At 39.0% G+C, this 12,576-nt stretch overlaps 1 protein-coding gene across 1 annotated transcript; it reads right to left on the bottom strand.

Annotated features, from left to right (window-relative positions):
- Nucleotides 1-2,906: 2,906 nt before the first annotated feature.
- LOC143858257 (uncharacterized) lies at nucleotides 2,907-11,463 on the bottom strand. Its single transcript, XM_077368913.1, has 4 exons — nucleotides 11,118-11,463; nucleotides 5,563-5,832; nucleotides 4,438-4,687; nucleotides 2,907-3,558 (listed from the first exon to the last, which is right to left on the bottom strand). Exons 1-4 carry the CDS (start codon nucleotides 11,461-11,463, stop codon nucleotides 2,907-2,909), a joined length of 1,518 nt encoding a protein of 505 aa, XP_077225028.1.
- Nucleotides 11,464-12,576: the final 1,113 nt, after the last annotated feature.

Genomic DNA, 12,576 nt, shown 5'->3' with positions numbered 1-12,576 from the left:
TATTTTGCAAAGCAATAATTCTTTATTCCATAAAAAAAACGTCCCTCTTATCTTCACACGTTCACATATAAAAAGATAAAAGCCCTACTCCTTCAAGACTCTAGAAATTAGAAAGCATCCAATAATAAACTACCTTATAAAAATTCCTAACAAAAGAAAACTCCTAAGAGATAATTTATAGAATTTCTAACTATGAGATAAGAGGATAATTAGAAATAAATCTCTAAGATAAGTTTGTTTCCTAAGATATCTCTTAGTCTTTGTTTTCAAATCCGAACCGTCCAACAATGCGCCTGCATCATTAAGGCTACAAAAATTTATGGTTTCTCTTTTCTTAGCGGCCTTTAATGACATTTGATTGATCAAGGGGCTGGGATCATTCGATCGGGTGTGCTTAAAAGCGCCTAAGGGAAGTGATATATTCACCCCCTTTTCTTCCCTGGCCAGCCCCATCCGGTGTAATTATGACTCCTCTTTTACACTAAAGGGGGTGGCCCAATGAAGAAAAAGGAGCGAATAAATCGTTTCCAATAAATTGCAAAGTAATATAATAAAGTGGAAATGATGAACTGAAGGGGGCCATTGCAAAAAGCCTTGGACAAGGGCGCCCCATGGATCCTGTCATTTATGGCAACTAGTGCAGCCTCCATAGTCGGTTCTCACCCCCCCCCCCCCCCCACCCCCTCTTGAAATTAGATTTTATCTTAACAATAGCCTGTATGTCACGCCCCAAACCCCACCTTGGGCGTAGGACGTGGCAGCGCCGTACACCTGCAAGACAAGTCCCACAAATGTACAAGGCTACAAAGCAATAACAGAAATAACCTGGCATTTCATAACAAAAATATATTAAACTTCAATTGATGCGGACCCATTAAAGTCAAATCAAATCTCATCTCTCCCCAGAGTCAAAGTAAAATAAAATAGTAAAGTCTTTACACCTTATTCAAAGTACTCACTTCCTAATAAACTGAAAAAGTTAAACTAATCTCTGAACCGAAGTCCAAATCCAAAGCTAAGCGTCCTGTTCCTCGTTAACCTCAGGAGGGTCAAGACCTGAAAATATCATATAACCACAGTCAACTGAAAAGCTCAGTACATAATAAAGCACTATTCTAAGTACAGTCTACGCATGCCAAGGTTCAATATGGTTCAGATAACAGAATCAAAGCTGAATACTGAGGTCTCAACTGAATCAATCGGCACAAAGCAGATACAAGTGCATGTCAAACAAGGTTCTAAATCAAAAGTGCAGTAAGGCAATTCAATGACTGAGTTATGTTCAAAGTCAAAGGTTTTCAGAATTCAAATACACTTCAGAGTCATCAGCATGGTCCAAAAGACATGTTATTGCTTATACACCGACAATCCATGGTGTTGGAACTAGTTCCTCAAGTTCAGATACAAGTCGACAGGGCCAGCATTTTATCCCATTGGTGGGTCAGAAGTTCCAGTGTACTACTCCCACGGTGGGTCCAGACTTGCCAATTATTTTACCCCCATATGGCAGGGTCCATAAATAATCCAAGCCTCCACAGAAGTGTTCGAGGTTCATATTCAAATAGTTCTAAGTATTCAAAATTCAAACTGATAGTTTCAATGGTTCGGAGTTCAGAACAGATATTCATAACAGTTATTTCTAAGGTTCAGAATAGTAGTGGTAAAACACTAGATAGGCTAAACAGAAATAGGCATGCTAGACCAAGGCTAATTCAGAAGTTCAAAGGTATCAATACAGGTTTCCAAAGTCAACAGTGATTCAGAGTGGAGAGGGGTTTACAAATACTAAAAATAGTACGTTATTACGTACCTCAATGACGAAAACTTTTATTTCTTTTTTTCTTAATCACCTTAGTTACCTGCAATTAAGAATATGGATATTCTCCATGAGTTTCATTATTAATTTCTCTCCTATCAGACATACATGTCCTCATACTGACATAAGACACCCTTTAGTGTCCATTCAGAAACAAATCGGTAAACCATCCTAGGGTTCTTTTAGTATTTTTGAAATTTTCATCATTTAAGAGTATCCAAAACTTTTTGAAACTATTTTTAACAGAAAGTACTCGTTTTCGGCATATTCGTAGTGTACAAGAGCGTCGAAAACAGATAAGAAACGGATAAGTTAAGAAATTTTAAACTTTGAACTACTGGGGGAAAACTGTCTCGCCGGACGTCCGGAAACTTTCCAGACGTCCGGACATCTCTCGGTTTACCCAACTAGGTACAGATGAACATCCGCCATTTTTGCCAGACGTCCGCCCCATGTGCAAACCCAGTTTTTTCCTGAAACGCGATTTTTCACCTTTTTGACACTAAAACGACCATAACTCATTCGTTTGACATCCGATTTGCGCGTGGTTGGATTCGTTGGACTCGTATCTACGAGAGGAATCCATCGAATCAATTTCACGCTCGAAAATTCTCAGATATAATTATCAAAAATTAATCAAATCTTTTTAGGGATTGATTTGAACCCTAATTTCTAAAATCAAAGTTCTCTTAGGGATCCATGAATTCATCCTTTAGATCAATCATATACCAAAATCTAATCGATTTAAACTTTATCAAAATCTATCAATTTTGTTTTTAGTTTGTATCAAATGAAGAATACTCAAAGTTCTTACCCGGATACATGGTCGAAGGCTCTGAGATTGCGATCTCCTTGCTCTCCTCCTTTTCTTCCTCTGATTTCTTTCTCTAGGGCTGAACAAAATGTTTAGGGTTTGTTTAGCCACGAAACGATATATTTGTAGGCTTTCTTAGGAAGCCCTAATCAGAGTCAAACACAAACAGACAAAAATGCCCCTCTTTAAAAGAGGGGGATGAAAATTTAAAGGGGGTATTTTTGGGTATTTACATTCTACCCTCCTTACAAAAATTTCATTCTCAAAATTTACTTATCACTTATTTGAATTTTTAAATAGAAATGAATATTTCGATCTCATTTTCTCCTCCAGCTCCCAGGTGGCTTCACGTTTTGAGTGATTACGCTGTTGAACTTTCACATATGGAATAGTCCTTCGCCTGAGAACTTGGTCCTTACAATCCACAATACGGACAGGTTGTTCTTCAAATGACAAATCTTCTCTTAGATTCAAAGGTTCCAATTCAATCACATGGTTCGGATCTGCTACGTACTTTCGTAACATAGACACATGAAACACGTTGTATACTCTAGATAGCGATGGAGGTAAAGCCAGTCGATAAGCCACTTTTTCAATCTTTTCTAATATTTCATTTGGTCCCACAAATCTTGGGCTGAGTTTTCCTCTAACCCCAAACCGCATCACACCCTTGGTGGGTGATACCTTCAAAAGTAACTTATCGCCGATCTGAAATTCTAATTCCCTTCGTCTAATATCTGCATAGCTCTTCTGTCGGCTTTGTACCGTGCGAAGATGCTCTCTAATTAACTGAATTTTATCCACAGATTGCTGAACCAAATCCGCGCCTAAGAGTCTTCTTTCACATACATCATCCCAACATATAGGTGATCTACATCTCCTCCCATAGAGGGGTTCAAATGGTGCCATTTGAATACTGGCCTGATAACTGTCATTATAAGAGAATTCAATCAAGGGAAGATGGTCATCCTATGATCCTTTCAAATCCATAACACAAGCTCTTAGCATATCTTCTAAAATTTGAATGGTTCTATATGATTGTCCATCTGTTTGAGGATGAAAAGCAGTACTGAACTTAAGGGAAGTTCCCATTGCTGAATGCAAACTGTTCCAAAACTGAGATACAAAGTGGGTGTCTCTATCAGATACAATGACTTTAGGCACACCATGATACTTAACTATATGATTAACATACAATCGGGCCAGCCTTTCAGGTGTCAGGCCAGTTCTATTAGGTATGAAATGAGTTGTCTTTGTCAATCTACCCACAATTACCCACGCAGAATCATTGCCTGAGGGAGTACGAGGTTAAGCCGACACAAAGTCCGTCGTAATCTCCTTCCACTTCCATTCTGGGATAGGAAGTGGTTGCAGTGTTCCGGGTGGCCTCTGATGTTCTACCTTAATCACCTGACAAGTCAGACATTGAGATACACACTGAGCTATTTCTCTTTTCATATTATTCCACCTGAAATTTCCTTTCAAGTCCTTATACATTTTTGTACCTCCAGGGTGTATAGAATAACAGGAATTATGCACTTCCTTCAAAATTTCATTTATCAAAACAGAGTCATTCGGAACACAAATGCGGTTACCAAACATCAAGGTACCGTCTTTGTGAATTCAGAATTCAGATTCAGATCCTTCTTCTAACTTATTTATGATTTTACAAAGTTGTGGGTCAGATTCTTGAGCTATCCTGATTCTTTCTTGCAATGTGGGCCGTACTTGGAGTGCTGCCATCCGTACCCCAAAGTTTGGACCACGAATTTCTATTTTTGCTCTTCAGAGGTCTTCCAAAATGTACTTCTGAGAAGTAATCAAAGTTGCCAGATTTATAGACGACTTCCGACTTAGAGCATCAGCTACCATGTTAGCCTTGCCGATATGATAGCTTATGGTCAAGTCGTAGTCTTTCAACAGTTCTAACCAACACCTCTGTCTCATATTCAATTCTTTCTGAGTAAAAATATATTTCAGGCTCTTATGATCAGTGAAGATCTCATAAGGCTTTCCATACAGATAATGCCTCCAAATTTTCAGAGCAAACACAACGGCTGCCAATTCCAAATCATGAGTCGGATAGTTCTCTTTATAAGGTTTCTACTGGCGTGAAGCATACACAATCACTTTGCGATTCTGCATTAACACACAGCCTATGCCTTTCTTCGAGGCATCACTGTAAATTACAAATCCCATTCCGCTAATAGGCAATGTTAGGATGGGAGCGGGAACCGGCCTTCGTTTCAATTCTTGTAAGCTCTTTTCACAATGCTTAGACCAAACAAATTTTGTCCCTTTCCATGTCAAGTGGGTCAAAGGGGCAGCATACGTGAAAAGTCCTGAACAAAGCGGCTGTAATAACCCGCCAAACCCAGAAAACTACGAATTTCAGGAACATTATTCGGTCTATTCCATAATGTTATTGCCTCAATCTTCTTTGGGTCTACAGATACTCCGTCCTTAGAGACAATATGACCCAAAAAGGAGATTGAGTCGAGTCAGAATTCATACTTCTTCAGTTTCTCATATAGCTTCTCTTTTCTTAAGGTTTCTAAAACAACTCTGAGGTGATACTCATGGTTAGACTGACTCTTAGAGTATACCAGAATGTCATCAATGAACACAACCACAAACTAATCTAACAATGGTCTAAATATCATGTTCATCAGGTCCATAAAAGCTGTCGGGGCATTGGTTAATCCAAATGGCATAACAAGAAACTCGTAATGGCCATACCGAGTTCGGAAGGCCGTCTTCGGAACGTCTTATGATTTGATTCTTAACTGATGATATCTCGATCGAAGGTCGACCTTGGAAAACACACATGCCCCTTGCAATTGATTAAACAAATCATCTATCCGTGGAAGCGGATATTTGTTCTTTATGGTAATCTTGTTCAATTCTCTGTAATCTATGCACAATCTCATACTTCCATCTTTCTTCTTGACGAACAGAACTGGTGCTCCCCAAGGTGAAACACTGGGTCGCACAAAACCTTTCTCTAACAGTTCTTCCAACTGACTTTTCAATTCTTTCATTTCCAAAGGTGCCATACGGTACGGGGCCTTAGAGATAGGCATCGTTCCAGGAGCTAAATCAACAGTAAATTCGACTTCTCTACTTGGAGGTAGACCTGGAAGGTCTTCAGGAAACACATCTACAAACTCCCTAACCACAGGGATGTTCTCAATCTTCATATCTGAAAATCCGATATAGGGGGTCCCAAGTTGAATTAGAAATGGCAACTATGAGGAGGGAGAATACGGTTGTTTAAGAAAACTAGAATTTACCAATTTGAAAAACTTAAACCGATTAAGAGATTAAAAACAATATTTTAAGCATACAAGTTAAATCTAACGGTGCAATGCAAATGAAAGAGCAAAGAGATAGAAAGAGTGCACCCGAGATTTAAAGTGGTTCGGTCCTCAACCCCGAGGCCTACTCCACTCCACCAACCAAACCCGTTGATGGCTTCACTATATGATCTTCTTAACCTTGGCGAAGATCGGTGCCAATTACAATTGCTTTAACCTTGGTGGCAATCCTCACCACGGAGAAAAAAGGGCTCCGCTTCTCCGAATACTCGCCCGAATACAAATCTTGAAAGATGAAAGAAAGAACTAAAAAATCCCTTCACAAGGGTTACAAAAGATGTACAATTGAGAGCCTATGATCCAAATCCTAGAGTTGGTGATGAGAGGCACAATTGAGGCTTGATTCACTCTTGGGTATTCAAATGAAGTTTAAGAGTGTTAGGATTGATGTTTTGTATGTTTAGAACACCCATATTTATAGGAAAAAACAAAATATGACCTTTCAGTGGCATTACGGTAATTCCAGCAAAATTCCAAACGGCTCTTTTTCAGACCGTTGGAGTGTTCTCGGAGTTCCGAGAATAATTCTCGGAGTTCCGAGAATTCTCGGAGTTCCGAGAAGCCTCACAGAAATTTGAAAAAGTCTACTGGACCATTTCTCGGAGTTCCGAGAATAATTCTCGGAGTTCCGAGAAAACCTCTCGGAGTTCCGAGAAGCCTATGCAGAGCAGATTTTCAATTCTGTTTTTGGGCTTCCAGTTCTCAACCAAGATGGGATTGCTATGAGGGTTCCAAGGTGTTGGAACTCCACAAATACAATCACTTGTCTATTTAGGGTGTGTGAGATTACCTTAATTATGCCTCTAAAAACCTAATCTAGGTTTGGATCAATTACATTAAAAAATGGTCTTCAATATTAATTTCTTCATGTCTTCAAGTCTTCATGACTTCTTGCTTGATGACTTTGGCCTTCCAATTAGTGGTCCAATGTGGGCTTCTTGGCCTTCAATCCAAGCATCCTTGATCTTACTTTATCAAGATCTACAACTTAGACAAACAAACACATTAGTGATAAATGATCACTTGTGTATTGGAATCATCAAAACAAGATGGGAATGCCAAGGTAAAAACCATTGGGCTTACAATCTCCCCCTTTTTTATGATGACAAGCACAAGAGATTTACAAATCAAAGCATATATTCTTTTCACATTTTTCTTACACTAGAGACATTGCTCTAGATTCTTCTCCCCCTTTGTCATCAACAAAAAGAAGGGGTAAGAAAAACAAGGGTTTAAAATTTACAATTTTAAAGCTCCCCCTTTTTCAAAGAAAAATTCAATTTTAACTCCCCCTAGTTAAAATAATTTTACAATACAAGAGGGGTTATCAAACAAAACATACAAATGAAATATATTCAATTTTAAGTTAAAAAAAAACCCCTAATCTACATAATATGAATATCATCATATGGGGGTTTTGGGAACCCAAGATTTCTTGGTCCCACATCTAGCCCTACTCTTGGATGCACATTGGAATTGGTAATGACCATTCATTCCACAAAAATGGCATCTAACAAGAGGGTTAGATACACTAGTCCTATCATGATAAGCATGTTGAGGTCTAAGACTAGTTTTACTTAGGATTATGTCAATAATTTTATTTCCATTTAGAAATCCATGTAAACATAATCTAAGTCTTTCATTTTCATTATGAAGATGGGATGTTTGAACTAAAAGCTCATTTCTTTCATCTTCATAAGAATTGGAGGAGCTTGCCATATTTTGAAATTTTAAAAGTTGGCAAGTTTTCTCATCCAAGCTACCCTTAAGGGTATTAATCTCAAGTTTATGATTTTCAAGTGTAACTTGTTCTTGAGATATGGAAGAAGATAAATCACTTTTCAAAAATTCAAGTTCTTTTTCTAACTTTAAAATGGATTTTTTAAGAACTTTGTTTTTGGAAATTTGGGTATGCAAGGTTTCACATAATTCATCATAAGGTATACTATCACTTTTACTACTAGATGAAGAATATGAGGGGTTAGAGTTTACCTCAACTTCATGGGTGATTGTCATGAAGCAAAGATCATCTTTTTTATTTTCTTCCCCTTCACTTGAGCTTTTGCCCGATGTGCTTAACGCATCCCAACCGGCGGCAAGAGCCTTATGCTTCTTCCAATCCTTCTTACCCTTGTACTTAGAGGAAGTAGATTTTAGAAGTGGACAATCCGGTCTTTTGTGTCCAATCTTCTTGCAATTGAAGCATCTTAAGGCTCTTTCAACATCACTTTCCTCTTTCTTCTTCTTATCTTTCTTATGCTTCTTTCTCCACAAGCTCTTGAATCTTCGTAAAGCTTCTTCTTCGTCACTATCCGCTTCACTTGATGAGTCTTCCTTGGAAGCCTTGAGTGCTAGGGATCTAAATTCCCTCTCATTCTCCTTTGGCTTCTTTTCCTCTTGTCGGCTAGTAAGGAGCATCTCATGGGTGATGAGAGATCCTACAAGCTCCTCTATGGTTAGAGTCTTGAGATTTTTTGACTCTTGAATCGCGGTCACCTTTGGATCCCAATGGGGAGGAAGAGACCTAAGTAACTTACTCACAAGCTCATCGTTAGGATAAGATTTACCAAGATTAGCTAGTTCGTTAGAAATAATAGAAAAACGAGTATACATTTCCGAAATACTCTCGTTTGGACTCATTCTAAACATTTCATACTTGCTCTTTAACAAGTTTATTTTGGAATCCTTGACTTGTGATGTTCCCTCATGGGTAGTTGCAAGGGTATCCCAAATAGTCTTGGCGGAATAAAAAAGAGCAACTCTATTAAACTCCTTGGTAGCTAAGGCACAAAACAAGGAATTTATTGCTTTGTAGTTCAAATTAGCTTGCCTTTTCTCTACCACATTCCATTCTTCAAAAGGATTGGAAGGTACATTGTATCCATTTTCAACAATGTACCAAAGTTCCACATCTATCGAAAGAAGATAGATGCGCATCCTTGTTTTCCAATGTCCATAGTTTGACCCATTGAAGAAAGGAGGTCTAGTTGTGGAATGGCCTTCCGGAAGTCCGGTTCCAATTTGGTGTGCCATTTCACAATTAGAAGTTGCCAAATAAAATCTTTCCCTAGTTAGATTTTGAAAAAACTTTCAAAAATTTTAAAATCTTTTAAGAGCCAAGGCTCTGATACCAAGTGAAAATCCGATATAGGGGGTCCCAAGTTGAATTAGAAATGGCAACTATGAGGAGGGAGAATACGGTTGTTTAAGAAAACTAGAATTTACCAATTTGAAAAACTTAAACCGATTAAGAGATTAAAAACAATATTTTAAGCATACAAGTTAAATCTAACGGTGCAATGCAAATGAAAGAGCAAAGAGATAGAAAGAGTGCACCCGAGATTTAAAGTGGTTCGGTCCTCAACCCCGAGGCCTACTCCACTCCACCAACCAAACCCGTTGATGGCTTCACTATATGATCTTCTTAACCTTGGCGAAGATCGGTGCCAATTACAATTGCTTTAACCTTGGTGGCAATCCTCACCACGGAGAAAAAAGGGCTCCGCTTCTCCGAATACTCGCCCGAATACAAATCTTGAAAGATGAAAGAAAGAACTAAAAAATCCCTTCACAAGGGTTACAAAAGATGTACAATTGAGAGCCTATGATCCAAATCCTAGAGTTGGTGATGAGAGGCACAATTGAGGCTTGATTCACTCTTGGGTATTCAAATGAAGTTTAAGAGTGTTAGGATTGATGTTTTGTATGTTTAGAACACCCATATTTATAGGAAAAACAAAATATGACCGTTCAGTGGCATTACGGTAATTCCAGCAAAATTCCAAACGGCTCTTTTTCAGACCGTTGGAGTGTTCTCGGAGTTTCGAGAAAAAATCTCGGAGTTCCGAGAAGCCTCACAGAAATTGGAAAAAGTCTACTGGACCATTTCTCGGAGTTCCGAGAATAATTCTCGGAGTTCCGAGAAAACCTCTCGGAGTTCCGAGAAGCCTATGCAGAGCAGATTTTCAATTCTGTTTTTGGGCTTCCAGTTCTCAACCAAGATGGGATTGCTATGAGGGTTCCAAGGTGTTGGAACTCCACAAATACAATCACTTGTCTATTTAGGGTGTGTGAGATTACCTTAATTATGCCTCTAAAAACCTAATCTAGGTTTGGATCAATTACATTAAAAAATGGTCTTCAATATTAATTTCTTCATGTCTTCAAGTCTTCATGACTTCTTGCTTGATGACTTTGGCCTTCCAATTAGTGGTCCAATGTGGGCTTCTTGGCCTTCAATCCAAGCATCCTTGATCTTACTTTATCAAGATCTACAACTTAGACAAACAAACACATTAGTGATAAATGATCACTTGTGTATTGGAATCATCAAAACAAGATGGGAATGCCAAGGTAAAAACCATTGGGCTTACAATATCATTATCATTAACCTCAACTATTGAGGCCAAGAAAGCTTCGTAACCTTGTTTAAGAAGTCGACAAGCTTGCATAGCAGACAAAACTATAGGAGTTGAGCGAGCTCCACTCCCTTCAAAACAAAATTTCTCTTCTCCAGGGATTTCAAAATTCACTACTTTCTTATTACAATCTACTTAAGCATAATAGGATGACAACCAGTCCATTCCCAAAATCACATCGAAGTCAGACAACTCAAGCAAAATAAGATCTGCTAACATTTCTCTATTTCCAATTCTAATAGGGCACATTTTACTAATTCGGTTAGTCAAAATTTCTTTTCCTACTGGAGTGCTAACACACATATCATTATTAAGAGGTGAAGTAGGCAAACAGTGTAGTGCAACAAAAGCAGATGAAATAAACAAGTGTGTCTCACCGGAATCAAATAATGCATAACCATAAGAGGATGCTATAGGCAGAGTACCTGATACTACTGTGCCAACGGCCTGAGCATCCTGATGAGTGAGAGCATAAGCTCGAGCCGGAACACGAGGTCTTTCAGTCCTTTGCTGCCCTTGAGAATTAACTTGTACAGCTCTGCTCTGAATAGTCTGAGTCTGTGCTGTCTAAGCTTGAACCGTAGGTGTCCCCTGAACTGATTGGGCATCGCCCGCTAGATGTGGACACTATGCGATTCTGTGGCCTACCTCTCCACATAAAAAAAAAGCCCTTGTATTCCATCTACAAGTACCAGTTGGATGGTTCCTCCCACAACGTTCACATTTAGGGGCAACTGATCTATTCAATGCTGACATATTCCGATAGCCCCCACGATTTCCTTGCTTTCCTCTTGGCTCTTTAAAAGTAGGAGGTTTGGGTGCTTGCTGATTCTGGGCTGATCCCCTAGGAGCTTGTCCTTTATTTTCACTTTCTCTATTTCTTTTCTTCTGATTAGCTTGAGCATAGGCTCTAGCTTCCTGATGGACTGCTTCAAGTTTCTTTGCCCTTTCTACCAAATCTTCATATGATTCCGGGGCAGTAGATCCAGCTATCCCCTTCTTCAAATACATAGCCAACCCAAATTCAAATTTGTTCATTTTTGCTTTGTTGTCAGTGTAAGCCCAATGGTTTTCACCTTGGCAATCTTCTATGTTTTAATGATTCCAAACACAAGTTGAATTGTGTTGTATTTCTAACGTGTTTGATGATTAAGTGCATGTAATGAAGATTCAAGCATTTCAAACACTTAGATCAAGGAAAACGGCATGGATCGAGGCTTGTACAACCTTGAACACCATTTGAAGCCAAAAGATGATGAAGGCTTGGAGCATTCAAGGAGAGATCTTGAAAAGCCAAAGAAATGGAGGTGATCCACGCAAGAGTTGAAGACTTGAAGATGTGCTTCAAAAGATGAAGATTTGAAGGCTTAAGTCTTGTGTTAGATTGTAAATCTAATCCCTATTAGGTACCCCACTTAGAGGCATAATTGAGTCACCAAATAACTGACCTTAATTGGAATAAACGATCCCATCTCTATGTAATTTGGAAGCCCTTGAAGCCCAAAAAATATCAGCTAAAAATATATGGAAAATCTGCTGATTTAGGCTTCTCGGAACTCCGAGAATATCCTCGGAGCTCCGAGATTTGGTCCAGTAGCAAACTTCCAAATTCTGTTTGTATTCCCGGAACTCCGAGAGAATTTCTCGGAACTCCGAGAAAATCTCTCGGAACTCCGAGACCACTATGTCGGGAACAATTTTGTGACCGTTGGGGATTTTACCAGAATTATGACAATGCCCCTGTAACGGCCATATTTGGGTTTTCCCTATATATATGTGTTCTCTATGCCTTAGAACAATAATTCTCTTATTACTAAACATGTTCTAAACACATTAGAGAGTGGTAATCACCCTTGTGCCTCAATTTGGGATATCTAGAGGGATTAGACCTTGGTTTGAATTTGTATATCATTTCAAAGAGTGGAATTTGTGTGAGCTTGAGAGCTATCTACCCTTGAAGAGGGAAGTTGTATTTTCTATTTTCTTTGATTGTATTTGGGCGAGTGCGAAGGGACGCGGAGCCATCCCAAGGGCAAGTTTTCGGAGAAGCGGAGCCCCCTCTCCGTGGTGAGGATTGCCACCATGGTTAAAGCGATTGTAATCGGCACCGGTCTTTGTCGTGGTTAAGAAGATCAAATAGTGAAGCCATCA

This window comes from Tasmannia lanceolata, unplaced genomic scaffold (assembly GCF_043159265.1).
Source record: "Tasmannia lanceolata isolate RefF3 unplaced genomic scaffold, GAP_Taslan_0.1 ptg000025l, whole genome shotgun sequence".
Lineage (NCBI taxonomy): Eukaryota > Viridiplantae > Streptophyta > Magnoliopsida > Canellales > Winteraceae > Tasmannia > Tasmannia lanceolata.
Note: the sequence above shows the minus strand (reverse complement) of the source record. Positions and strands in the feature narration are given on the sequence as shown.

Excerpts from the sequence above, each read along its gene's own strand:
- LOC143858257 (XM_077368913.1), bottom strand. The coding sequence starts at position 11,463 with ATGAACAAATTTGAATTTGGGTTGGCTATGTATTTGAAGAAGGGGATA. Across the intron at positions 5,833-11,117 it reads TGGGAGGAACCATCCAACTG|ATATGAAGATTGAGAACATC; the intron begins GTACTTGTAGAT and ends TCGGATTTTCAG. Across the intron at positions 4,688-5,562 it reads CGTCAAGAAGAAAGATGGAA|CCGTTGTGTTTGCTCTGAAA; the intron begins GTATGAGATTGT and ends TGGAATTGGCAG.